Raw genomic sequence first — 25,593 nt, 5'->3', positions numbered from 1 at the left:
CCTGTCCCCGCAGCACCACCTCTAGCTTGAGATAAGAGAGAACATCAACCCGAGACATCTAGCAGTGGGATATGGGAGTGGGATACGAGCAGTTAATGAGACAGTAACAGTCAAATTATTTGTGCTGTGAAGATGCTCATCTATTCATTTTGTGCTGCTAATCCACAGTGTGTTGCTTCAGGGTTGCTGAGCTAGACTAATACAGTATAACTGAAACTATAGATAACTAAAGCCAATACTGAGGTAGAGAGAAGCCCTCGGGCTGATATCCTGCAAAGGGTGCAGTGGTGTCACAAGAGAAATCATTTTAGTGCAAAGAGCAGGACAGTGGCTTTCCATGATTCCCCCAGCAGGCCAGCATGTTGTCCTTTGGTTCAGTGCAAATTAACAAACAACAACTCTGTGTAGAACTCTTTACAAAGAATCATGGAACACCTCCCTTCCTCCCCTTCCCAAGCTGAGTGACGTGGGGACCGTGGATTGCCAGCGTTCCAAGTGATGAAATGGAGATAAATAAGCCTAAACACTTACTAAATTACCATTTTAATGTCCATTTGATGAATGGCACATCTATATATCATGGGCATTTAAACTGCAAACAAATTTATTAAAATGGAAATTAATTCCCCACCCTGAAGCCTTACAGAGGTTGTTCTTGTGTTTATTAAATCATTAGCTTTTGTGTACTTTTATTGGACATACATTTTTGTTGTAAGGAGGAATAGAAGTGTATGTGGACGATACAGCTGTAATCTTGTATTCCCCAAAGAAGGAATTATACCTGATAAAGATTTAACAGTTTCAACCGGAAGTGAAACTGTAACATTTTAAAATAGTTTTTATCGAAGAGTATTTCTGATGTAGAGCCATTTATGCAAAATAAAGCATGAACTTCTGCAGACAAGACATTCTGTATACAGTGAACTTTGAGCACTGAAGGGTTAAACCATACAGCACTTTTTTATTTAGAATAGCAGGCAGATGTAAGTGTGTTGTGTTACCATGGTAATCAGGGCTATAGTCTTAAAGAAGTTACAAAGAGAGAGTCAGACTTAACGGTAAAAAAACAGTGATTTTCCTAGGCTGTGCCTTGTTTTGGATGGAAATGCTGGCTCATGCAGTGTTGAGAGTGATCTCATTGGTTCACATCACAATCCTCCCTCTCATTGCGCGCTCTCTCCCCCCTTCTCTCTTTTCTCTTCAGAATGGTAACACTGCCTTAGCTATTGCAAGGCGTCTGGGATATATCTCAGTGGTCGATACGCTGAAGGTTGTAACGGAGGAGATTACCACCACCACAACTGTGAGTTGCAGATGCATTAAAATGTCTCTCTTCTTTATTCAGAATGTTGTCTTTCTCTTCTTCCCTCAGCCTCTCCATGTATCTCTTTCCTTTTTTTGTTTTCTGGTTTTAGCCCCCCCTTTCTGTTGGATTTTTGCAAAAGTGCTACAATGCTTTCAGTGTATCTTTTAAGCGTGTGGAAGTGTGTGCAACACAGCAGACTTCACTGAGCTATGTGCATATAGATGGAAAACAACTATTCAAAAGCAGAGTAAAACTTTTTTCTTAGATACGGGTCTGGGCTGCGAACCCAAACTTTCCAGAAGTTTGTGCATTGTTGTTTAGATCCTGTCCTGTTTCTCTGTTTCTCTTTTCACCTCTTCTTTCGGTATGTCCTTATATTTCCACACTTTTGACACCTACTGAGGCTCAACCATTGCACCGCACCACAGGAAGCTTCTTAGCAATTGGACTGTACCAGCCATGGACTGGTGCCAAGCTTAATGATGCTCACTAGATGGCTCTGAAACACATCAATCACCTTTTTACTCAAGTCACTTTCAGTTCAAATAGATCTTGTTTTTCCAGATTACAAAAGAATCTTTCCTTATGTTCTCAGTCCTCCACACTCTTGGTAGTCTGTATTTTGACTTCAGGGTTTGTGAATAGTATGTGCTGAACATCAGCATGGTGGTACTGTTGCTTTAAGCCAGGAAAAACTGATATATTCTGACACTCTGGGAGGAGAAGGTTTTATCTTCTTGGACTTTTAGCTCCCATCTACAAATGTTTTAGCAGGTAGGAAGGGAGAATATTAGAAATAGTGCATCATTTAAGATTTAATTTTAATTTACATTTCTGTTACTGCATTTTATCTTGAAAGACTGTTGTAAGGTCATGTTTTTTTTTTTAATGCAAGGAAGATTAGCAGTCCAGAAAACCTATCAGATGTAGATGTCATTTAGGAGCTCAGAGCTGTAAAAATCCACAGATTGCTTAAAAGATGCCACTACTCAATCAGGGAGAGGATTAGAGGAAGGGCGGAAATGCAAAGTCTCTTGTAAAGAAATGGGAAAATAATTTTGCTTTTGTCGCATGCTGACAGCAAGTCCCACTGATACTCACCGAGCAAGATGGAATAAAAGTAACATGGCATAAGGTTACAAATAGAGTGAACCATAATTTATTAATGACCCTGCAAAGATCAGACTGAGTCAGGTTTGGACAAGGAATTCCAGCATAATTCCAGAAGTCTCTTAAGACTGTATGTTTTTGTTGTTATTTATTTCGTGTTCTTGTTTAATCATATAGAACATCACACATGTGCGTGCATAAACACGTATCTATGCAGAGATTTAGAAAAACAAAACCTAGGTAAAATTTTTAGAGAAACTTCAGCTCTTTTCAAAAGTATATTTTTTAGCTTCAAATGACACCTTTACTGTTCTCTGTGCTGTGTCCTGGCACGCTGTTTCCATTTATGCCTGATATAAGTTGTAACTTCCTTTCTGTCATACATTGTCTTGCACTGTGGAGCCTTGTACCTTGTCATATGTAAGTATTAAATGCTTTGTAGTAATAGGGATTGCACTATGAAAAGACACATGTGAGTTGTTTACTTTGGATAAATGTTGCCTTAAACTTTGAGGGTAATGGATTTTTCTACAAGATACCAGATGCTTGGGGTTTGGGACCGAGTCAAATACTGAACCTTACTTGCATAGTTGACCTCTAATGCTTGCATATAAGAGACATCTGAAATCTTGCATGATGTCTGTGTACAAAGCACTGCTTTTAAAAGTCAGGTGGGAACCCTTTATAAACCCAGCTGACTTTTCAGCCATGAATTTGTCTGAATCTTGTACCTTAGGGATATATAGAGTATGAACCTGTGCTGGTGGTGTTCATGGTGGGGAACGTTGATTAAACATAATTTAGAACAAGTCCTAAAAAGAAGGGGTAAATAACAGGCGCTCCCTGCAGTAAAGTTCTCCAGATGGTGGGGTTGGTGTTGCCAAACCAGAACACAGCATTTAGCACTACAAAAAAGGTGCTGTCACCATAGCTACTTCATTCTCTGAGGTTGTAGCTGAGTGATGCACAGAGGATGTTAGACAGGGGGATGCTTTATTGGTATTCAAGTCACTCGCATTTGAGATGAGGAAAAGATCTCCAGTGCCAAAGCCTTTGGCCTAACTTTGAACAAATTTTCCTCTTGCTTGCCTTAGTCTTGTTATTAGTGGAGCCACATGAATATAAAGCAATAGAGAGAATAAAGTGCACTTATTTTTACTCACTGATTAGACATGAATAGGAAACTAATTGGAATAAGCTAGACTTTCAAAGATTAGCTACGCAATTAAGTTTTGGGGTATTTATACGAATAGGCATAGTCTTCCTGTGGACAACCGAATATATGAGGAGCTTTGAGGTTGTTTACAGTATGCCACTGTTGAGTAAGTAATCGCTGAATGTACATATAGCTTTATATACCTCAATTGTATATCTGAATTATTCAATGCCACCAGATGAAAATCTGGCCCTACAACGAAAGTCTTAAATGCAGAAGCCTAAAGTAAAGTACATAATTGAATTCTCAGCGGCACTAAACAGTAGGGGGTCTGAGAAGTATCCATTGAGCAATTTTCAAAGCACGCCATTCATGGGGCTACATACGGATTTTAAATTTTGAGAGTATTTGACGTTTCTAATGTGCCTATCAATTAAGAAAATTCTAGTATTATATTAAAAGTTCATTTAAAAACATTTAAAAACTTCTGTTGGGAATTGATGTAGAATTAATGATTCTTGCAGAGTTCAGCGTTCCAGAGGTAGTGTTACAGATTTTTTGTTTTTCTGAAACATGTGTGTGCACACGCACACACACTCTCTCTCTTGATTCTGTTTTCCAAATTTTGTTTCAGTTGTTAAATTATGTAATAATTTTCTCTGACTGAAGGGAAAATCAGGAAGTAAATGAAGTATCATTACTTCTCTATAAATAAATAATGATGTCTGAGAGCCTTAGTCAGAGACCAGATTGTTATTATATAGGGGGCTGTAAAATCCTAATTTGTGAATAAATTGCTATCATGATAGATAAACCTTAGTTACTGGGGTCTGCAGATCTAAGTTAATAGAAAGACAGTACACAATGTACCTCTGTACCTGTACCTTGTGGACTAGAGTATTGTAGCATCCTTTCACTTCTGCATTCTTCTAATCAAATGGATTTTGTACATAAGCTAAGGTTGGGAACTAGGTTGTCTTAAATAAATTTTGATCATACAGCAGACACACAAAAAATAGCATTGGTGACTCCTAGGCAGACCCTTTCTTTCCCCTTTCTTCAGAATTCAGCCACCTCCTCCTGCCTTTGTTTTTTTTCCTGACTTTTGAGTTATTTTATGTGGGGAGCGTATGAACTGGCAGTAGAGAATTTGCAGTACGTTTTGTGTAGATACAATTGCAATGCCAATTACAATGCCAGTAAATTGGTACTCACATGCAGTGCTTTCCACTTCTCTTGAAAAATATACAACCCCCTTCACCTGGGTTTGTTTCTTTAGCACAGTGTCAGTGATTTATTTATTTATTTTGGTTTATGATGTATTTGTTAACTTCTGTATTGTTGAAGAGACGAGGTCAACGTCACCTGAATGATAGCATCCTTCCCAACTGTCATCGCCGGCTTTGTCAGCCTATTGCTGCCTGACATTTCTGTCTGAGGAAAGCCATGGGAATGCAGGAGAGGAGAGTCAAGACGTATTGGTGGAGACATTCAGTGAATATAAATTAATTTTCAACATAGAACATGTGTTACGAAAAACACTGCAACATAATTATTTGTCTTGAATCATGGGTAGGAGTGAATTTAGGAGGCCTAATTGGGATTGCCATTTGAAGCAAAGGGCATTGTTCTTTCCCTGTACCTCAGGAGGGTGAACTGAAAACTGCTGGGACAGTTACATATACTTAAAAAATGTAAAGCAGGCTTTTAAAACAAATTTCCAGAGTAATTACCCAGTTGGTAACTTTGTTATTTATAGAAGTGCAGTCTCTTATAATAATCAAGAATGCTATCTTTGTCAGTTTGTTAGAAATAGAGAAGTACAAAACAGAATTGGGAAATACCTAGTAAGTTTTGTGCAACAAAAACTGCTGTTGACTTCACTGCTTGATATCAGTGGGCATTTTCCCAAAAGCATATTGCATAAGGGACTCGGGATTTGGCTAACATTAATTATCCCTCAGATTGTATGCTCTTTCACTGCTTCTGCGTGTAACGTTAGTTTATGCTTGATAGATACCATCCACAACAGGGAGTGAAGTACTACCTCAGCAGGAGTTTGTGTCAGGAGACACATGGCCTCCTGATGTTCCTGTCCATGCCGAAGGGGCACATCTGCTCCTGCGTACCTTAAAGGGCGATGGGTTGGCTCACCTCTTCAGCTGACCGGCTGCAGATCTGGGTGGAGCCAGGGAAATACTTATTTTTCTGTTGTGACTAATGCTGTTCTGATCACTGCTCTTTTTTAAGTCCTTGGCATTTTGTCTCCTGTATCATAACACACTGAAGAGTTTCCTGCAGGCAACTTTTTCACACTTTGAACTTACTACAATTTCTCTCACTATGTTCTTCATCTCCTTCTCCAGTCTGTATCTTGATGCTAAAAGGATGTCCTTGTTCTTGATTCAGCACTCCTGAGCTGCTTCTATTTCCTCCTGGAAGTCATTTATGAAGATAAAATCATACTTAAAAAAACCAAACCTTCCAGTGTTCTCCTACTCTGTGCTCTCACGCTTAAAAAGTGCCCTCCTAGCAGTCCTTGGTCTATACTTGCCATGTATCACAATATTTTAAGCTTTTAGGTGCACAAAATATATCAGATTCTTCAAATAACTTTTTTTTTTTCCCCTGATGTATATGTGATTTGGGGGAATATCCATGATTGATGAAAAGGATATCATTAATATGCAGTGTAGTCACTTTTTGGCAGGGGGGGAAGAAATGTTTCAAGTGATCTGTGCAAATCCTTCACATCTTTTTTTAGTTTAAAAATTTCACATCATTCGTAACTTCATTTCCAAATGCTTTACGAGTTAATAATTTCCATATGCCACATACAACTTTGTGAAGCTCTTCTGTAGACATTACCTAATTTGTTTTAAAGTCATCTTGGAAACATTGAGCTGAATTGTTCTACACGCACCATTTATAAATAAATTTACTGAGAGCTTTCTTTTATTTTATTCTTCTGACCAGCTCATTATCTTTATTTTTTTGTACTTTTCTGCCAGAATAAATGCTACCTTATACAGCCCTGAGAATAGGAGCTACTGGAGTAAAGATGAAGAATAAACTTAGGGGAAAGGGAAACAGGTTCTAAAATGTCTTGGCAGATTCCACTGGTGTTGCTGTTGAAGATATGCTGTAAACTTTACTACTTCTTTTGGTGTTTAATTTGAGGATTGATGATTCTGTCTTTGCAGACTGTAACAGAGAAGCACAAGCTAAATGTACCTGAGACAATGACTGAGGTGCTGGATGTTTCAGATGAAGAAGGTGAGTGACTTTGCTAAGTTCCTATTCCATATCACTTATGTAACCTGTAATAGAGGCTCAAGAGAGCTGCTTAAGTACTCTGACATCTTCATTTTGCAGTGCTTGAAATGAAGTTCAACGTAATGACCTTTTTTTAATGATGTAGTCTTTATGGCATTTGAATAAAGATGCCAAAGTTGACCCAAACCAAAATCCTGGACCCCTCCATCTTTTTCAGCAAAAGCTTATCTGAACCAAGTCAGCAAATGAGAACATTTCCCGACTTCAGGTTTTAAAATGTAAATGTAGAACTGTCCCAAAGCTGGGTTTGACCCTCCCATAAAGAGGAATTTGAGCAGTAAATTTTTTGGATGAATGCCACCTATTTCAGATACATATATCTAGGAGTTCTGCCTAATTGGAAACATTTGTGTAAGAAGATGCATAAGGTGGAAGGTGAGCAGACTGTTCTCTTGAGGGAGCTTTTGGCACACACAGATCACAGATACATACGGCATGACATAAAGTAACGACATGCTAATAAGTTTGACACTTCGGTTTGAGAGTCTATTGTATGTACAGAAAGGAGGCATATGTTGTACTGCTTAGCTAAGTCCCAAGAAAATTTCTGTGATCTTCTGGAGGGAGTGATAAAGTACTGCGGTTTTATGTAGCACAGAATTGAGGAAATGGCTTAAAAACATCCCTTTCTAAAAGTTCACAAATGACTTCTTATAAATTTTAACCACAATGGCATCTGATAAACATATACACATTTGCAAGAATTCTCTAAGTTCTTTTTTACCCTTGGCAGTGTTAATTAATATTACAGTGTCTTACATATGCCATTTTATGGTTGTTATTTCATGCAAATAATTTGTAGAGTGACTAATTTCAAAAGTCTTAGGGATTTAGGAACACAGGTGACAGGGTTGGGTTTTTTCCTTCTACAAAGAACACAAATGCATTTGTGGTTCTAAATGGTACTGGAAGTTAATGGCATTCATCTTCCTAAACTGCTTGTATTACTTTTTGAAATGGGATTTATGCTGATAAATGAGTTACACGCTTGAGAAAATATAATGTTTAGGCTCCAGATACTACTTATTTTTAATGCTTGCAAAGCTGCAAGCAAAAGCAAACAAGTATGATTCAAAAGAAATTATTTTCTGCTGCATCATGATCAGTGAAATTATTTCCCTCAGGCATGTTTTTGCTATGTTTTCTCTGTTGGAAAAATACTCACCTACTTGTGTAATTATTGCCATAAATGGCCTTTAAATTGCTAGTAGCCTTATGGTAACTTTGTTGAATTTTCTCCTAGTCTTTTGAACTACCATCTAAAACCATCTTTAAATCCACAAAGCCTAGTATGTCTTTCTGCTTCTACAGGATTAATACAGGATATTCTTTTTCTCAAACCAATTTATATGTTGTGCAGCCTTTAAACACTCTGATGATGAACGCTTCAGTGATGGTGAAGCATATAGTGGCACAGGTGCTGTTAGCAGAAGTTCGTGGAGTAAGACTTACAAAATTTCTCTTTTTGTTTAACTCAGATTGTTTTATTTTTTGTGTTGAAGCAACATGAATTTGCTTAATCTGGGTGCCTAACACTCCTCCTTTTCATTACTTTTGAAGTGTGACTGGGCGTGTGTTTCCTGAAAGGTGGGAGGAAGAAGGGAAGCCAGAAAATCCAAGATTTATTACCTGTATCTTGAATATGTTGGCAGAACTTACTGTGGCCATCCAGCATGACTAATGCTCTCCAGTGCTTTGAATTAACATTCTCTGCTTTCTGTTACCATCTGACACCTACTATTTGTCAAGAGCCAGCAGATACGACATAGGTACTCTGGCACATTGCTCTTCAAGGCTCAGTACTGAGCACTTATACTGATAGTGCCTCTGTGATCCTGCTGCAGGTTGCTAAGCAGGTTGGTCACGATTAACGCATTTCATGCCATTGTCCTTGTAAAAATCTGTTTCTAAGGGCAAAACATTCAGGATGTTGTGAAAACTCCTACCACGACTGGTACTTGTCACAGGAACTTAAAATAGCTGGGGGCAGGAAGACTGCAAAACTTTTTTAATAAAGACGATGAACCTTTTAGTGATGGTGCAGTCTTTATAAGAGGCTAGCAATAAAGTTTCTGTAATACTGTGTTCTTAGCCGCTTTAAAGTGACACAATATGTTCTGAAATAAATTAACATGATATGGTAAACCTGCCAGCTGTACTTACGTAATTATAAAGTTGAACCCCAGAAGAGTACTTGAGCAAATAAGTATTTCAGGTCCCATTGTTGGAGCTTGTTCATCACTGGTGATAAGTATTTTGCTTCTGCCTGGGAAGCAGTTATATTGCATAATTGTATGCTGTTATGTTAATAATACAGTATTCATATTCCTAGAACAAATCCAAGTGCAACATCCAGTCTTAGCAGTATAAAATAAAGGACCATATAATATATCAAATAGCTTGGTTTTGTATGTAAGATCCTCCTCTGTGTAGTCTATTTTAAAATATTTTGAATGGACTGAGAGTCCCACTAGTTCTTCTTTGATTTTCATACAGCATTTTTATTTTTAGCAATTGTATTATTATTGAAAATTATTTACGTTTTACTGTACCTAACAAAAAAAAAAGTCTTTCATTTGAAGAGAACCAGATTTTATTTTTTATTTAAAATTGCATTTGATTTTTTTTTTTTAAATTACATTACTGGTTTCTACATGATAAGTATCAGAGTTAAGTGCAGAAGCAGGTGTGCATTGTCAGGGAAACACCCATGCCAATAACAGACTAGATTAAATTGGATTCATAAGCTTTTGTGCACAGATCAAGGAAGAAGTGAAAAAAAGGAAACCTCATAGGCTAGCAAAAACGTGATTATAGAAAAATCCTACTGCGTCTGCTGTGAGCCTCTTACGTGATCCTACATGTACGAAGTATTCTGTGGCTCTAATAAGTCTTTCCTGCTTTGTGACTATCAGGGCCAAAGATGTAGCGGCACGGTTTTGTTAAGCAGTTCATTCATACACTACAGACGCACACACGTGCACATATGTGTTACTGCTGCTTTCGCTGTTTTTACTCTCTACCATGAAGACTATTTAAGGATAATCATCCATCGGCATTTGCTCAGCACTGTGCACAGTGCAGATGTAATACAATCACTGTTCAGAAGGTGATGGCCTGATCTTGCGAAAAAGATTAAGAAGTGCTTCTCCTTAAGGATGGGGATTGCACTACAGATTCCCACAGGCCTAGCTGTTAAGTGATGTGGCTTATGAAACGCGTATCCATGCCAGCAGAAATGCTTTGCGTGGATAAGAGTTGTGCTCACAACGCTTCGTTATTATCATTGTATCGGGCTTAGCTGTTTGTATTGCTACAAAGTTTAGTTTCCTTTAAAGCTGTTGCTGCTAAAGAAGCAATTTGCAGCTGAGGGGTCCTTAGAGCAGGAAAGTGCAATTACTGCAAAGCGTCTTGTGAAATGTATTTTAGTGACATATACACAATTAGTGAAGTTAAGCACAAGCAGATGTTTCTGTTAGGGCTGAGTCAGTGTAGACAGACAAAATCTAGAGAAGGCAGGAACTTTTTTTTTTTTATTCTCACATATGTTGATATTGTATTGAGGAGCACGCTGCTGCTCCTATATACTCATTCCATGCCATTTTTGTGGCAAAAGAACCATGCAAACTGGTGATGGTTTATCTTTGTGACTCCCATCTGAGATAGCACAGTAAGTGTAGGGCTGTACGTAGAGGATACAAGACCAACCAGTAAAACAGGTTGTTGAAGAACTCTCATTTGTGTCTGTTTGGCCCCCTCATGTTCTGCTCTGTTTTCAGTCCAGTTAATTTTCAAAAGCTCTGGTTTCACTGTCTCTTCGAGACTCAGTTCTGGCTGCTGCAAGAAGTTGTCATAGCTCTAACCCCACTTTCCCACATCCTCCATTATGTCAGCACAAACGTTTCACCATGTGGTGAACCAACCCAGAGAACTGATCTGCCTGAAAATTAATCTCTCTGTTTGTTCTGACAAGTTATTTTTTGGCCAGATGACTTTTGCAGGCAGAAGGGAATAGAAAGGCTGAAGTAGAAGGTGAGACAGTGTTGTCAGAGGCAGCATGCCCCTGAGATGGCTACCATAAAGGTCAGTTCACACCGCATAGTAATTAATGCTGACATTTCAATTGTAGAGAAGGGATAGACAAATGTTAAGTGAACGATTGTGTGCAAATAGTCAATGGAGTCTCAAAAATCAGTTGGAATTGCAATATACAAAGAACAAAAAGTGTCTCCTTCATGAGGAATGCTTGTCTAAAAGTTGCTAGAGTCAGCCCTATGGCTGGTTGAGACACAAGGTGATGTTGGCTTTTTTTTAAAACTTCACGTTTCTTTAAAAAAATTTACAAATAATGAAGTCATCTTAAAAAGAAGGTGATTAGGACATTGAATTTGCTGAAGTGTTTCTAAATGTGGAAACAGCATCATCACATGTCCTTAAATAATTTATAAAACGAAATATGCATTAATGCCTACATACAATAATGACCCAGTGTCAAATTGTTGCATTTTTCCTCTCACAGAGTTGCTCATTTTCCTCCTTTTTAGTTTTAAAGCTTACTCAAAATTGTGATACTACATCACTGAAACATATTGACAGTAATAGTATCTGTATGAAAGCGGGGCTTGCTATCCCTTCATGAATGTGCATCAGTGACAAGGTGGCATATCTGTGAACTACTGCATCACTTAAGGACATCAAAAATGTGATCTTAGATTCCAGGAAGCAGTTCACAGCTAATCCATACCTGATTACATCAGATTTCTGGTTAAAAAGAAAGAATCCTTTTTTGTTATTGAAAAAAGTTGAAAAACTCTTGGTTAGATTTAAGTAAGTTACTGTTGCTGCATGTTAAAACTGTGAATTCAGAATAACATCGCTGGATTAATTCACGCTCTAAGTTAAGCATCTTACAACCAGTAGTATAAAAGGTAGCCAAAGATTGTTGATTTACAGAAGTAAATCAAAAGCTATGTATTGAAAATGTAACAGAGACTTTATGTATTTACCCAGTTTAGGGTGAATTTTCTTCTTCCATGAGAAGAAAGCAGAGTTCTGATGAAACAAAAAGCTAAATCAGTTCTCTGCCCTTTTCCCCAGTATGTTCTTTAAATGTCATTTCCTGCCCAGAATTCTTTGTGGGATCTGCTTTATTGGTCCTCTTGGAACTCTCCGGAGAACTCATTCAAGTCCCAGTTTGACTGTAGATGGCATAGTAGCCCCACCTCAGCTCAGACCTTTCAGGAGGCCAGTTAGTATCGATGACCTTCCAGGGCTTCTGTGGCTCAGGGAGGTAAGGATAGTTTGTTCTGGTCCAGTTCTAAAAAGGCAGTGCTTTTATTCTTTGTTACCTAGATCCAACGTAACAACTTTATGAATACCATAGCAGCCATCTGTGAAATACTGGAATTCAGTTTGCAGCAGGTTAATTTGGGAGAAAACAAAATCAAGACATCTTCCCCTCCCTGCTGATCCTGGAGGGTAGACATACAGGTTTTTTTCTTTTCATTTCCTTCACCTTCTCTCTTTCTGCAAGTGCTGCATTGAGCTACCGATAACTGACATGATGATACATGTGAAGTCATGTAGCAATATATGAAACCACACATGAAACCCTGCTTTTCTGAGTGGCTAAAAATAAAGACATTTAAAGCATTTGCCAAACTGTAATCCAGGGAAACTTCCTGTGTGTGGGGGGGCCATTAAATAGAGGATTGACTTTAGGGAAGTGGAGGTGTCCAAGGAAAGAGTCAGAGAATCTCTGCATTATACATTCCTTTAAAGATGCTTCAGGACTTACATAGTCTATAAAAAGTTGTGCCTGCCATAGCTGTCCCTTCTCCATCTGTTACTGTTAAGAAGCAGCACTTATGTGGGGAGCTGTAGACTTATTTGCATGCTGCAGAGAAAACAATAATTTTGGTGAACTCACATAACCATTTCTGGCTTTCAAAACATCTATTAAAAGCAATTTCTGGCAGTTTCTACCACAGCCCTCTTTCTTCCTATATTTTCTCTTCTTCTACTTTTTACTTCTGCCTATATTTTCTCTATGTTTTGTGAGAAACAATTCCAGAGCAATTCTCATACAGCAATTGTATTTTGCCATTCACCTACGTAGCAGGAGAACTGTAGGAATGGTAGGAACTGCCTTTGTTGAGGCTTCCCTAAGCAAGTTGACTATAGATGCATATCCAGGATGCTGTGGTGAAAATTTTAAAACTGCTTACTTGATCAAACATTTGCAGAGCTCCCTGGTATCAGAGGATAATTTCTGAACAAAGCTAGTCTGTTTTAGCAACATTAATGAAACACTTGTCCTGTGAGCCTATACTGATTTGCTAAGCTGAGAATTGCATGTGGCTGGGTGCCTCAAAGCTACCATCTTGTAAATGTTACTTTGCATTTAAAACATTTTTGACCTCAAGGTGGTTCATGATTGTGGCTTGATTTAACCAGTTATATAGGTAGGACATGCCATTTGCTTTTGTAGAATTTAAGAAAACTAAGAAGTAAAGTACAGCAATATCAGTGTGCGTCTTCCATTTCGATGGTGTGGTAAAATCCTGTGTGTCCAGCCAAACTGTCACTGAAGGAGCAGATATGTGACCTCAGCATGTGGCCCGTTTCTCTTGGCAGTCCCTTTAATGATTTATGATGCTCAGAACCTGTGTTCAAACACGTGAAATCATCAGTATCAGAATTAGCTTTTCATTTTCTCTGTACTCCTCGGTTAGAGTAAGGCAAATATGTACTGTCTGAGTGGGCAGTCAGATCTGCCCAGGTGCTTCCCTTCCTGCTAACAGGTATCTAGAAATTAGCCAGTGAGATCCATTGCTGCATTTGGATATTATGGATTCATGATGCACAGAAATAATATGTGGTCAGCATAAAATGTAAAAAAAACAAGAGGAGCAGACCATTGAGAGTCATCCTATGTATATTGATGATTTGAGCAAGAAATTAATTAGTTGTGGCTTTTTGCAAGTTAGTTGGCTCTATTTTAACGCAGACTTTGAAACAGTTCTGTGTAGCTTTGACAGTGACTGGCAATGGAGTTTACTCCTGCTCCCCAGTCTAGGCAAACAGAAAAAATTCCAGGCAGCTGTGTTTTAAAAGATCGTAGTGAAGGTTCCCATTCCTGCCTTGTCCATTTTTTGCCTGCCTAACCAACTGCACCATCACTGGATATGAGCAGCACCGACTGCTCCTTGTACGCTAAACTGTGTGCTTCCTGCTTTGTGGTTGTGTGAGGCTCCCTCAGAGCCTCGGGAAGCTCTGCAGAACGGTAGCGGTGCTGCTGTTTGAACGGTTTCTGTGGCAGCGGTGTCTTAAAGGTTCAGGGTCTTCTGAGTCAGTGAGAACAAGCTGTTTGGGTTTTTTGGAGTGCCTCTACAAAACAGCAGGGTGGAGAAGTTCCCTAGCTAGTGCCACCTCTATTGCACATCATGGCGCAGAAGTGCGGGGGGATGCCTGCTCAGGTCAGCCTTAGCAGGCCCTGCTGCGGGAGAGCTTGTTTGCTCAGGTACAACACTGAATCGCCGTAGCTCGGCTGCTTCTGGACCAGGATGCTTGCACAGCTCTGCAGACTGGTATGTATGGCTTTACCAGCCATAGTTTTTGTAGGTGGCCAACACCTCATAGGAATGTTTAGCACTTCATTCAGCAGGTCCGTATCTCCTTCTCATTTTTTCCTAATAACAGGCCTGGAACCTGCTAAATGTATGCTGTCTCTGTGATCCCCCCTCCCTGCAACCTGGCCCTTGCCACTCCCACCCTTTGTATCCATCTTCTTGCTTCAAATGATCTCTCCCCTTTGATTATTTTTTTTTTCTGTCTCCCTTCTGATGAGAAAAAAATGAACCCCAAGTGTTGCAAACCTGTACAGAATGTATGCTTTTGGGGGGCCTTGCATCTTGTTCCAGGGCATTACTTTGGCCACTGGAAACAGATTAATGGATGAACGAGATCATTGCTGAGAGTGCAGTGGGACCTTGACACTTTGCGTGTTATGCTCTGGAAAAGCTACCCGTTGTATTGGCAGTTATTTGCACTCTGCAGAGAAAAAATAATAACAGCGGTAACTGCAGGGACTCAGCTATTGACCACTTTTTGTTTAAATATAGATTTATTTTTTTTTAACTTCTTGTTCCAATGTCCTTACCAGTAAAACCCCAGTGTTTCTTTTAAGAGAGTCCAGGTACTTGATACTTCCTTCTAGTGCATTTTACTTCCTTTCAAACCTGCCCTAAAGAAGACAATGTTATTCAGAACTGCAGATTTGGACAACATTAGAGATATTTGAGAGATGGGCAGTAGCAGTGATGAGGCCAAGGCTGATCAGGAATGCTTTAATTGGGGCACAGTGCAAGGTCACCCATTGTTTTCCCCATCAAGTAAACCTCTGAAAGCCTGTTGGTATCATTGAAGAAAGGAAGGTGTTCTTTCAAGTAAATAGAAGATAAATCACTAAGTGGGTAACTCATCAAAATCCACCTGTAAGTTCATAGATGGCCACTGCAAATCATGGAGCATCAACATCAAGGGCTATATTTGTCACAAACTGCTTAGTAAGTGGTGCAAACATTACTGTCGTTAATTTGACGGGGAATGTGATGGCAGATGAATCATTTCTAGCATGATTAAAAAAGATAATTTCTTGTACTGCCACAAAACTACCATCTGGTAAGAGCTGCTGTGTAAAGAAGCTCATGGTTAGCTGAATATGTAATTTCTTCTCGGCAAATAACATGTCTGTGTACATTTGAATTGGCCGAGACTTGGAAATACGGCTGTGTTAGATCTTTTAATGACAACACACTATTACTGGCAGGATGAACGAGCGCTTGTTACACAGACTCAGAATAATTCCCTTTGCGTCTGTGCAGTTGCCATGCTAAGCAGGAATTAAGACACTCGGGTAACCACAATGGCGTGAAACGTTATGTTGCTACACAATCATTTAGACTTAAATACACAGGAATTAAGACACTCGGGTAACCACAATTGTGTGAAACGTTATGTTGCTACGCAATCATTTAGACTTAAATACATCTTTTTTTTTTCCCCTTCCCATACTAGGAGGTGGTACTTGTCTTGGGAGTTCATCTCATTAAGGAATGCTAGAAGGGCACAAGGGGTTGGCGGGGAATGACTTGAACTTCTAGTTCACTCCCTCAAGACCAATATGCTAGCAAGTAAGCTGTTACCAATAGATAAATGTTCTGAAGACATTGTGAAATATTCATGGGTAGTCTTACGACTCTTTGCAGATGTTCACATCACATAAAAGAGCCAGTGTTACTTAGACCCATTATTGACAACTCTTAGATGAGACGCCAAAGCTGAAAGAGTAGAGTTTGAAATTTTTTTTTATTTTTTTTTTTTGTAAAGCATGTGGATTAGATGAGACGCCAAAGCTGAAAGAGTAGCGAGTTTGAAATTTTTTATTTTTTTATTTTTTTTTTGTAAAGCATGTGGGCGTGATGAAAGTGGTGAAGATTTTGCCTTTGTTTCTATTATAGATGGAATGTCTGGCATGATTATAAGTATCTAGTTTATTTGAAATATAACTTGAAATTCCTTTTACTGTTTGATTAATTGCATTTCCTTAATATCTTCCAAGTTTTCACTAAGCCCCATGCTTTATAATGTGACTTTCCCAGGAAACAGGAGGCATCATCTGTCAGAAGACAGGAAACATGCAATGATTAAATGCATTTTATTGTTTTCTGTGAAACTGTGCCCAGTTTCTCCCTCTTAATGTGGGCAGATGGAATGTTCAAGAGCTTTTGTTGTTACACTGAAAAGATTTAGGCCTCATTTTTACACATAATATTTCTGTATACAAAAAATCTTAAAACCCCAAAAGGTTACTTAGTTTTAGATGACAAATCATAAATTATTTATTTATTAGCTGAAACATCAAGCTAGAAAAACTACCTTGATTTGTTTCATGAAAACAAATATCAAGATTTCTTCCTTAAGCAGTGAGCACTACTCCGATAGCTTGTAATACCAATAACGTTTTGCACGAGGGGGCAAGATGCTCTACCAGAAATAGCAGCAGTAACAATAACTGGTTTTTGCAATTTTGCTTTATTAAGACTTTAAATCACACAAGTGGCAAATCTCCTGATGCCCAAATGAATTCTGTTTGAAACAGGATGGATACTGCTTACCTAACCTTTACAATTCTTCGTGCTGCTCAGCATATCGGGGTGAATTACTGCACCTGGAATGTGTAGCCCCTGAAGACTGTCCCTCTATAACAGTTGCAGTCTCTTTTGTGTAATTGAGCTTCAGGTTCTTGGCGTTTGCCCATGCAACGTAGAAAATGAGAAAGTTTGAAGATACCGGTGCCCTAGGGCGGGCCACGCCAAGCCTCTGGCAAGCTCATACAGTAGTCATTAACCATGGGGAAATCTGCAATCTCCAGGCAGAAACTGTGGAGAGAAACCGTGTTGCAAATGGGAATGAAAAGAAACATCTACATGTTGCTTGGCAATGTAATCTGTTTTGTTAGTCTGCTGGGGAAAAGCAAACTGTGACTTCATATAGACAGAATTTCCTGGGGAAAATAATTTTGGACCAAAAAAAAAAATTAAACCTTGTTATTCAGGGTATATGCAAAAAGGTTACTCTGTCAGATAACCTCAGATAACCAATGATCATTTAGGCTTTGAGTCATTGTCAATTACTTTTCTGATTAATGATCATTACCATCTATGCATCTATACCAAACCAGGACACAGCTTATTTTCAGTTTCTGGATATTGCCATGTTTTAGAAATAAGAATTTTTTTGCTGATCACAGAAGGATGTTGGAACATGGGTGAGACAGCCTCATAGGATGTGGAGTTTCGACACTGGAGAGTTTAAATTAGGATTTGCAACTATCAGGCATAAGGCCACAGAAAACACCTTTTCAGCTGAAAACACATAGCTTACGGTCAAGTAAGTAGTTATATTTAATCACAGACTGTCAGGCTGTGATATAGTAGAGCTGTGACCAGAGAGCTGAAATGGATAAAGGAACAGAGAGACCATGCTTTAGAGAGTAGCAAAGAAAATTTGCCCCTTACCAGTATGTGCAACAGCAAATTTAGATTAAATCTAATTAATTAATCACCTTGATTAATTTTTTTCCTTCTTTTTTTTTTTTTATTTTTAAATCTTGCTTGATGTGCCAGTTTCATTAAATACATTAATTGCTTGTGGTTTGCAGTGTTTCCTGAGTGGAAAATGCCTTCCCATTTATCGTGCCACCCAGCTGTTAGATCCCAAGCTGGAAATGAAATCAAACTTGTGTGTGTGCTTATCTCTGTCCCTTCTGTGATTGGTTTAAAGGTGATGACACAATGACAGGAGATGGAGGAGAGTACCTTAGGCCAGAAGACCTCAGAGAACTAGGAGATGACTCTTTACCAAGCAGCCAGTTCTTAGATGGTATGAACTACCTAAGGTACAGCTTGGAAGGAGGACGATCTGACAGGTATTTGCCTGGACACATATCTTTTCTTATGGTAATTCTGCACACATTTTGTTATAAATGTTTGAAATCCCTTTCTCGGGGTCTTCAACTCAAGGGAGACATGGGATGCACTGGTCAACATTTCTTTATTAGGTATGTCAGCGTGGCAGTTGCCACTTTGTAGGAGGAAGGTGTGGTCAGGAAGAATATTTCCTGACCAGTCCAGAAATTAATACATTTGGTGCTAATACTGTGCTCCGAGTCTAGCGAAGAGTTTGTGATTCTTACTTGGTTCTTGAAAAGGCATAGCTTGCTTTATTGTCTTTGTGGTCAGGCAGAGGAAGAAAAGTCTAGCTGTCTGTGGAAAGGGCATCCGAATCATCCCCATCTCCTCCTGTCATAAGTCAGGGGATGGGCGGATAGGTGGACAGGGTGTTTTGGCACTAGGTGAGCTGACTTTTTATAGTAGTTTGCTATAGATATAAGGAAAGGAACAGTGGATTTGGTCATTCCACATTGGATTGGCAGCGAGTATATTGTCAGCAAGCACATTGGCTCTTTCTGTTTCATCATGGTTGAATTGGCAGGAAAGAGAATCATTTTCCTTTTGCTGGCACAGGACAGTATTTATGTTGTAAACAAAAAAAAGAATTAGAAAAAAGAATGTGTGTTCAGTCCAGAAAACTTACTGATTTGCTTATATCTAACAAGTTGAACTTAAGCCTAGATGTATTTGTGGAATAATAATGCCTGTAGCTTTAATCTTTTTTTTTTTTTTAAATTTTAGAGAATGTCACTATAGTCTACCAAAAATACAGAATTCCCTTTTCAAAATGGAAGCCTTTACTAGTGAGCGCAAGTGTAGCCTCAAACTGGCAGATGAACACCCACAGTTCTAGTTTAGAATAGGCTACCCAGGCATTCCTGTTTGAAAATGACAGTGTCTGGTGTAAATTCGTAATGTCTCCAGACTTACTGCCTTTAGAATTGGAGTTCACTAAAGGGAAAAAAAGAAAAAAAGTTGAGCTCTTGGCAACAGAAGGAATTTTTAACCTACCTCATTTTCCAGTCTTGATTGTTATTCTGGCAGCATTTCCGAAGCTCAGTGAAATCAGTAGGATCCATTCTGTTTACTTCAGTAGGCTATGAATTGCTCCTGGAACAAAAGATGTCAGGAAACAGTTTGGTTTGCCTCACAGCATGTGTAAATCCTTCATCATTCAGGTCTTCAAAGCTTGGAGTCTTTCTTGGTTTTTAGACAGCTCCAGTGAATCCACTGAAAACAAAGTGACTGTGTGGCTTTTTAAGTTTCGGAGGATGTTTACGATCTACATCAGAATGCTTAAAAATCAAAACCTTTTATCACATGCTTTCAATGGTAACAAAGTTTTAATTTTTTTGTAGTTTTAAGATGTTGTATAGAAATGAGTGTGCAGGCGAGTGTTAAGCCCAGTTCTGCTCTCATTTAGAATATTTGAGCTTTTAAATACTGTCAGTGGATTTCAGTAGGTTTTCACTGACATGTAATTGATGTGTTTTATTTTGTGTTGTATGAAAATTATTTCACATCCTGTATCAAGCATTGAAATGAAGCAAAATTATAAAGGGAGAAAGAATGAAAGAAAAAAGTACATCTTTCTAACTCCATGGTCTCATTTTCTGTCACTGTCAGGTTACTGGTTGTAAGAATCTTCACAGAGACTGCTTAAATTATTTTACTTTCGCTTTAATGTGATTTTCATTGCATTACACTGACTTTGCTGTTTCAAGAAACTCAGTAAAGCAAAATAGTATTAGCAGTCTAGACTCATGTAATCCTATGCATTAAACAATTTGATTTAAAAACAGATCTTTTTCTTTTGTAACCATCTTCCCTATTTATTTTATTTCTCTCTCCCCTTCATTCTTTTTCATATGCTTTCCTTAGCACCATGCCCAGGTAGGTATTACACGGCATGAAAACATGTTGTCTCTATATCCTTTTATGGCACCTGTCTCCCTTCATCCATTTTGGAGGCCTGCTGTATGCCGGAAAGTCGATTTGGAGAAACAAAAGAACAATGCTGCCGTTGGAGATAGTTATAATCTCACATGAGTATGATATGTAGTGGTGAATACTGACCCAACAGTACTCTCTGTCTAGAAAGGTCACAGTGTGACATAGCCACTGTCCCACAGAAACTTCCCTGATTCCTGTAGGGATACTGTTCGCAAGGATCAGGGAAGGTGCACTTCAGCAACACAGCTGGTAGCTGTCCTTCCGTCACCATGCTGCTGGGAAGGTTAGCCATTTTCCTTCTCTATGTGAAGAAACAGTGGTAGAATTAAAAATAAAGAGAATGGACTACACTAGCTGGATTCTCCCTCTGGAGACTGAGAGCCAGAACTCATTCGGGCCATACCGGATCACCAGTATTTGAAAAGACTCCGTTTCATTGTAGGTCCCTTCCACCCCTCTGGTCTATGACAGGTATCAGGAAGGCTTTCAGTCTTTAAATAGAGAAACGTTTTCAAGGCTGATTCATACAGTTTTCAATGATACCAGGTTCTTTTCCCAGCTTCTGAAACAACATATACTTCCCACAACAAGAGATACACTCAACTGGAGAAGAGATTGCTAGAGCTCTGGCTAGGCTGGCAAGTGGATGTGTACTGCAGCATGGTCTCCCAGTCATTGAGATGAGAAACTGGGCTACAGTACGGTGCTTTTATTTCCTGGATACCGCCTGGGCTTTATTCAGGGCTTAGAAGAGGTGGGCAATACATGCCTGTGCGTTACCTAACATGGGCAAGACACACTCTTACGTTCAGGAGCTTTGTAGCGTTCCCAGGTTCCACAGCTCAGTCTCTGGGGCCAAGCAGAGTGCTATTGACCCCACAGCCCCTGTGAGTCAAGATTTATCAACCAGATTTGGAAAGAATCTATATTTAGACATTAGTTTTGTCTCTGTGATTTAGGGTTTTTTTTAAAAAACTTTCTACAATAATAAACAATAACTTCTGTTCAGTGCCACTACGCTTCTGTAACTGGACTGTTGTTTCAGTCAGTACCTCCAAGTCTCAGAAGCATAGCCCTTGTAACTGCTGGTTTGCTCTTCATTTAGCTGGAACAGCACACAGAAGAAGGGCGGTGTCATCTGAACACTAGTTTTGAAATTAAGTGTAGTAGGAAATTTAAACTTCTACTGCAGACCTCCATCATGCTTATGCATACCTTGCCTGTAGATAAAGTCCAAACCCTCACTCTATTGGGTATTTGCTGGAGCTTACATACAGGTACTACATAGTGGATGTGTACTGGGCTACTTGCAGTGGTGGTAGTAGCAATGCCAGGTACTTGCAGGAGAATATGGAGAAAATCGCCATACAGATAACCAGTCAAATCTAGTACCTACTTCCTTTCGTTCAGTAACTATCCAGGACATGACATAGCTGAATAGCAGAACCTACAACTTGGATGGTGAAACTCTTAACAAGCGTTGCATGGCACAGCGAAGCAGTTCTGAAAGTGTCCAATGTTGAAATGAATAAAGGATAATGATGGCAAATGGGGTCTGCTACTGAGGCTTATTTTTCAACCAAAGAATAAATGTTCACTGAATTACTGTTGTTACGAACAAGCAAGGTGTACTCTGCCTACCCAATTCACGCTGAAAAGTTCAACCAAAATACTCTTCAGTCAAGATTCTCTTTCATAATTTTCTTCTGAAATGTCATATGCAGACAGTTAAGGTGCACTTCTGTCCCTATTGAAATTTTGTTGGTTGTTTTAATGGAATCAGAATTATTCCAGAAATGTGTAATTCCAATAATACCAGCCTTACGTGTCTCACCTCTTCCATCTGTCTGAGTGAAAGACATTTCATGACATGTAAAAGACATTATTTATTGTTGGTTTGGTTTTTTTCTCAAGACTTTCCTAAGGCTGATCCTTGTGTAATACTTATCATTGCTTTCAATTTTGTACAATCCATAAAGTATGCTAAATAGGCCATTGGTATAAGTCAATGATCAATAGCATGGATTATTCTTCAATGTCATGCATTTCTAATTAAAAGAAGATAACTAAAAAGGGATCAAAAAATCATTGCGTGACTGTCGCTATTGTTAAAAAAGCCTGACTGGTCTGTATCGGATGGTAAACTATCATTTCCAACAAGACCCGCATTTAAAGCACTTGAATCTCATGTCCATGATGTACACATGACTTTTTTATTGCTAACTGCTGAAAATGAATTATCCCTTAAAAATCTATTTATCTAGATAAATGGCCTATTTTTCTGATCCAGTGTGTTAGTCATTATGAGTACTACTCATGGATGTGTAAGCCATGAAAATCAAGCTGTTTCCTTCAGTGATATGTACTATTAGAACGACATCACAGAGTACACGGTACAACATCTGAAGGTGGTTCATCTATCTTTAAAAATCACTATTGTAATACTGCTGCTAGTAAATATTTAAAGGGCAAAACTAGTGCTATTTGGTAGCAGAAACCCCATTTACCTCAATATGACCTTCTGTGGTGTCATATCTGTCTTCTTTTGCTTTTTGCTAGTGGATACTGCAGTTACATTCTGAGCCGGTGCTTGGAAGCAGCTTATTTACTGCCTTGCATCTCATTGCTACAGCAACCGGTTTTCTGTAGAGCTGTGTGTACTTACAAAGAAAACAGTGCTTGCATTTGGTCTGCCTCTCTAAAGATGCTGTCAGCATACAGAGGAAGAATTTTGTTTTACACAGGAGCTTGCGGCTGGCCACAATTCACCTTGCTGTGTGTACCTTCCAGGGGACAATATCAAGCTTACTTACAGTATTGAGGGGAGAGAGTTGACCGTAACAAAGCTTCAGAAAGAGTCGTTTCAGCTTTTCTTTAGATGTTAGCATTCTGTTTTTTCATAGTGGTTTGCTTGTGTGACGTAGCAGGAGAGAGAACTTCTCCGAAGAGCCTTACTTAAAAGAAATTCATGCTCTTTACTATAAGGAAACTATCATGTCACAAAGCCAAGTATAAAGTATTTCTGAGTGTAAAATAAACTGTCAGCTAGATTAATCTCCAGACTCTGCATTTTGAAGCAAGTAAGTCAGTTAAAAGACTTTGTGGCCCTTGGTCAGAAAGGTAGCATAACACACATTTGTAAAGCTCTGTTTTAACTCCCGTGACTATTATCTGCTCCCCCTGGAAGCTGCATCATATTGCTAATAGCGCGCTTTTTTCATTCTCCCACTCGATCTATCATGACACCTTTCCAACATCATCTGTACTGCTGATGTATTGCTATGGCACCCTACCAACCTACCAGCCTGCGATCCTTCAGTTCAGACAGGTCCCACACATTGAGCCATGCGTCCTACCTGAGGGACAGCGCCATGATTGACGATACGGTTGTAATCCCCAGCCAGCAGGTAAGCAAATTCTCTGAAGTTCACTTATCGGTTGGATAAATGCGGAAATATAAGATTACGGTTTAGATTGTACTAATGATACCATGTTGTGTATGCTGCTTTGTTTATTTGAGTATAAATCTCTCTGATTTTCATTGATATTTAATGACATATTATGCTGTGCAATATTAAACACTATTCCAAAGTAAATGGATAAGCTGTGTGAATACAGGACAGGGACTGTCTTTATAATGTCCTCCATTTTAACCGATTTCTGAAGGACGCTAACAGCCATTGGGCTAAATATTCAGGTGATCTAATGAACTCAAAGCCATTGTCCTCAAAGATACTGTCCTGAAGCATGCTTGTAGTTTTAAAAAAAAAAAAAAAATCTAGGAAATGCCACTTTGGTAAATCACAGCATTCATTTCACTGGGACCACTAACACAGAATTACTCTAAGCAAGTACAAAATGTTACAGTAAGAGGTTTCTAATAGCCTAATGCTATTATTATTCCTTTGTTTTCTTTTTTTAAAAAAAGTTTAAACCCTTTAGGCACTGCTATGCAAGATACATCTTCTTAGTGTTTGGTTGATTAATTGATTGTATTGTAGTAAAAAGGAGGGTTTTTTTGCTTACCAAGGTAACAACTCTGGCCAAAGAAGCTGAAAGGAATTCATATCGCTTAAGCTGGGGCCCTGAAAACTTGGACAATGTGGCTCTTTCTTCCAGCCCTATTCATTCAGGGTGAGTGTATCAATTAGCATTATACTAAAAAAAGAGAAACAGAGTACCTGCAGTGGCAGCAGCTTCAACTAATGCTTAACTAGGAATTATATTTTAATTCATTGCCTCCTAGAGCTGTCCATAAACTGTTAGGATTTCTTAAACTCTGACCATCAAGCAAGCCTTGGGGACCAAGACTATCCACTGAAATCACTGCAAGTCAGTGAGCTTTCAGTCAAGTTCAAGAGGAATGAATGAGATAATTGACACATACGCACATGCATCTGTGTCAATTTTACAGAGAAATAAATACAGTGCCTTTTAAAAGTTAGTGATAATTGAGAGCAAGGGCCTTATCACTCCAGACGGTGTGTACTTCCTATGCCAGTGAAGTAGTTTAGGTAAGCACCAACTCTAGTGTTTGTCATGATTACTAAAAAAAGAAACCAAGGATTTTAAAGTACATGAACCATGTAGTAGACAAGCAACCTAAACGTCATGTGCTTTACACATATTTGACCGCAACGTTCATGTATTCTCACATCTGACTCTTTGCAAGCATTTGCATTTAGGCACGCTCATGGAAATGGAGTAAGACAGGTCAAAATGCAGGCCCAGCCAAATTCATACATACAAAGCTTATCCTGCTTGACCCCAAAATCTGTGAGTGCATTTGTTATAAGTGCTCTTACTTACTGTGGTTTAAGTCATTTCATTCTTTACACTGAATTCTACACTTGTGTCCGGCTGTCAGATTTGTTGAGGCATATGCAGATGAATTTGTAAGAAACTGATGTCATGAAAAAGCATGTAATTTCTGCGGAGCTACCTTGTGCGCAGCATGGCTGGACATCACAAGCAGAAGGGTTTTTTGTTAATTTCAAATGAGTTTGCAACAATCTTACAGTCCGTATCTTTCAAAAATAACACTGGAGTCCCCTTTGGAATGACAGGCAGTCCTGGTCTAGAAGAGGAACAATATTGTCATAACTGCGATTGCAAACTGCCTGATTTGTGACATATACGAGAAGTTTGTTTGTTAGCTGGTAGCAGGATATTTGGCTGTGACCAGTGTTTGGATTTGCTTTTCTTGAGCTCTAAAA

At 38.9% G+C, this 25,593-nt stretch overlaps 1 protein-coding gene across 1 annotated transcript in view; it reads left to right on the top strand.

The window, feature by feature from the left end:
- The window catches only part of LOC104167822 (ankyrin-2-like), a gene marked incomplete at both ends in the record, with an annotated part of 62,731 nt that overhangs the window by 5,609 nt on the left and 31,529 nt on the right, over positions 1-25,593 (top strand). Inside the window, 5 exons of the mRNA XM_009708200.1 lie at positions 1,205-1,303; positions 6,776-6,848; positions 18,255-18,399; positions 23,682-23,784; positions 24,408-24,511. Coding sequence (XP_009706502.1) covers positions 1,205-1,303; positions 6,776-6,848; positions 18,255-18,399; positions 23,682-23,784; positions 24,408-24,511 — 524 coding nt within the window. The remainder of the gene's footprint in view (positions 1-1,204; positions 1,304-6,775; positions 6,849-18,254; positions 18,400-23,681; positions 23,785-24,407; positions 24,512-25,593) is intronic.

Source organism: Cariama cristata, unplaced genomic scaffold (assembly GCF_000690535.1).
Source record: "Cariama cristata isolate BGI_N322 unplaced genomic scaffold, ASM69053v1 scaffold2879, whole genome shotgun sequence".
NCBI lineage: Eukaryota > Metazoa > Chordata > Aves > Cariamiformes > Cariamidae > Cariama > Cariama cristata.
Note: the sequence above shows the minus strand (reverse complement) of the source record. Positions and strands in the feature narration are given on the sequence as shown.